This window comes from Garra rufa, chromosome 5 (assembly GCF_049309525.1).
Source record: "Garra rufa chromosome 5, GarRuf1.0, whole genome shotgun sequence".
In the NCBI taxonomy this organism is placed as follows: Eukaryota; Metazoa; Chordata; class Actinopteri; order Cypriniformes; family Cyprinidae; genus Garra; species Garra rufa.
In genome coordinates, this window is record NC_133365.1 from 32,546,709 (window position 1) to 32,550,138 (window position 3,430).

Consider the following 3,430-nt stretch of genomic DNA (forward strand, 5'->3'; position numbering starts at 1 on the left):
GGTTTCATGGCTATATTTTTGCAGCCTGGTGGCCAATCTTCACTGACTGCACATTCCACCAGTAAGAACAGGTTTGAACGTTGACTATGTGCACCCAATGGTTCAGACATTGTACTCTGAAGGTGGTGCCATGTATCAGGATGATAATGCACCAGTACACACAGCAAGACAGGTGACAGAGTGGTCTGATGAACAAGAAAAGTGAAGTTGGACATCTCCCATGGCATGCATAGTCACCAGATCTGAATATTATTGTGCCACTTTGGGGTGTTTTGGAGGAGCGAGTCAGATAACATTTTCCTACACCAGTATCATGTAGTGACCTGACCCCTGATCTGCAAGAGGAGAATGGCTCAAAATGCCTTTGGCAACTGTGCAGGACTTGTATATGACAATTCCAAAGACAAAATGCTCTATTGGCCAAAAAAAGGAGGCCCAACACCATACTAACTGTGGTCTAAAACCAGGTGTTTCAGTTTTTTTGTCCAACCCCTGATATATATATATCAGAGATTGCGTTAACCCGAAAATTGTCCGTCATTGACGGATTTTTTTAATCAGTGACGGAAAAATCTGAAGGCTGTCCGTCATTTTGACAGATTACACTGCGGGTGATCTGTTGAAAATTATAACTGTAATTCCCACCCCGTCCAGTTTTTTGGCGAGCGCGCTCCATTGTGGCAGCAGAGCACTGGATACAGAACAAAAACTAAACTGTCACGAGGAATCTTTTGATACGCGTATGCGAGCACCCAGTATAAACTACAGCGGTCTCACGCCACATTAAAGAGCGCCAAAACGGTATTTATTGCTTGAATTTCCTGATGAAATAAACAGAATTTGAAATCTGAGACTTTTTCATATTGAAAGTAAGAAAGCACAGAGCTTAATCGCTTATTGTGATTTATTAGTTATGCACACTACTGTTAATTCGTGAACTGAAAACAGCCAGATCCACTGAGATTCTTCTGTTCTCTTCATAAATAAGTGCATAAACCTATACAGTATGCTCGCCCTGTAGGTTCATGATTAAAAATGAAAATGTGAACAAAAATAAAAGCAATTAAATGTGTTATTATAATTAAAATATGAAAATTAAAATGACGGGTAATAATAGATTATGACGGAATTTTTACGACCCTGTCCGTCAAAATGACAGACAATGTGGAAGTCTAACGCAACCTCTGATATATATATATATATATATATATATATATACTTTTTTTGTCTAAATAATGTTATAATGGGGACATGTTATGAAATATTTGTGATTTAGCGCTAATTTTAGGTCACAAAGCAAAAAGCAAATTTGTGCAACTATGTATCGTTTTACTCAAAGATAGGGAATTTGTTTTTAATTTACTGATTCTTTCATATTCACAGAGTCATCAAGCCACAGCAGGACCCCTCCAGTCTCTCTCTGCTTAGTTTCGGTGAGGTCTTCGCTCTGCTTTTTGACAACCACCACCTCTATGTTATGGACTTAAGGACTGAGATCACCGTAGGGCGCTGGCCACTGCCCGCCTACCGCAAATCCAAACGTGGCTCTAGTTTCTTACCGGGCGTCACCTCCTGGCTCAACGGATTGGACGGCAAGAACGATGCGGGCCTGGTGTTCGCCACCAGCATGCCCGACCATAGCATTCATCTGGTTCTTTGGAGAGAGAACGGGTAGTAAGGCAGAGGAGGTGAATACTACCCTTGTGCTTCGAAAGCAGGCAGGACACAAAAAGAAGAAAAAAGGGTGCTCTCGATTTGAAAAATATTACAGCCAACCAAGTTAGATAATGCATGGACCAAAGTGTTTTTCCCCTCCTCGCCTTTGTTTCCATTCGCATTAGGGATTCACTCTCGCTTCACTTTCTTTCTTAGTCACTTTCAAACCACGCGTTCAACACAACCAACTTTAGAAAAGAAGACAGCTGGAGATTTGCAGTACAGACCATAGTTTCTCTCCATAATGTGAACAATCCTGGTTTTTGTTTGTTGAAGATTTAAGAGAGATTTCCCACTGAAGTTTAGAGTTTAGCTGCTTTAGATTTCACACCAGTGAGAGGTAGTGAAATGCTACGGCACCACCGAAGCATTAAAAACGCTTCACAATGAGCATGAGCAGTAGAGTTTGCGTGTTTTTATAGCACAATCACCAAGATTGACAATGAAGTACTTTTTTTTTTTTTTTTTGAGTGTTATCTTTTCAACCAACTTGCGTCTTTACACGTTTTACTTTGGACACAGAAATGTTGCCTTAAATCTATGATTTCCTATTGAAGAAATTGAATTTGCAGACCTCTGCATCCATAGGCGCTGGCTCGCGCCCCAAAAATCTGTGTTGGTCATTTTGCCGAGTCTTGAAAAGGCTCTGATAAAATGCTGTCTGAATGAATCAAATGGCTTTTGTATGAAGGTCATTCAGAGGTGGCTTCTCGCTGTTATTGACCCTTGGATTTATTTTTAATTTAGTTTATTAGTCATGTGCCTTTGTTTTAACACGTAACCATTTGCATTTACAGTGTGTCACATTTTGAAATCCAATCCTCCCTCAGTGACAGAAGAACCAGTTTTATGCTTTTTTTTTTTTTTAACCTAATGTAATCAACACTGTAAGAATTAGTCTTACCACTATTTAGCCAGACTAGATCACACAAAAGTGTTTCTTGTGGATCTCATTGAATGTTCATTTTTAATCTTTATTTTTAAAGACTGATCTTATTTTTGCTTAATCCAGGGCTAACCAGCCTTTGTCACTTTATATAGTTGCTTCTGTAGTTCTGTATATCCCCCTGGAACATAGACCAATATAACTTTTTATTTTCCCAAACCATCAAAACAAAGTATTCTGGGTTGATAGTTTAATGCATTCTTCACCTTCTTGCTCACACATTTCAGTGGATAGATACTGGGTAAAATTGTGATTAAATATCATCGGGGGTTATGATGTCTGTATGCACTGGTCGTGTGTTACTTCACTGAAATGCAAACTTCACAGACAGTAATGCCATCCATCCATCATTAGCAAAATTCAGGTCTGTTGTTTGTTTAACAAAATAACATGCTGTCTTACAAATAAATGACAGTAGCTAATGATAGAAGTCGACTTTCTTTTGAGTCATTTGCTGTTTTTCTTATGTGGAGTATCAGGATATCATCTCTTGCATATGATTTATCATTTTAATCGGGGTTTGCATCAACATAACCTCTAGTTCGCTAACCGCTATGCAATAACAGTCTTATTATAACCAGAATTACATGAGTCTTTCTCACGCGAGGAGAAGCATGTTTTTTCAGTTTGCACACTAGAGGGCGATGCTACAACAAATGTATTACGGTAAAAGACTAATGATTGTCTAAAACATTCAATAACTGCTTAATATTACAAAAAAAGTTTTTTGCCTTTTGTGTTTAACAGATCTAACAAATCTTGAAAAAA

The 3,430-nt window shown here is 38.5% G+C and overlaps 1 protein-coding gene across 1 annotated transcript in view; it reads left to right on the forward strand.

The window, feature by feature from the left end:
- The window catches only part of fbxw2 (F-box and WD repeat domain containing 2), a 13,181-nt gene extending 10,084 nt beyond the window's left edge, over nt 1-3,097 (forward strand). The window contains exon 7 of the mRNA XM_073840596.1: nt 1,384-3,097. Within this exon, the coding sequence (XP_073696697.1) occupies nt 1,384-1,675 (292 nt within the window). The 3' untranslated portion in view covers nt 1,676-3,097. The remainder of the gene's footprint in view (nt 1-1,383) is intronic.
- Nucleotides 3,098-3,430: the final 333 nt, after the last annotated feature.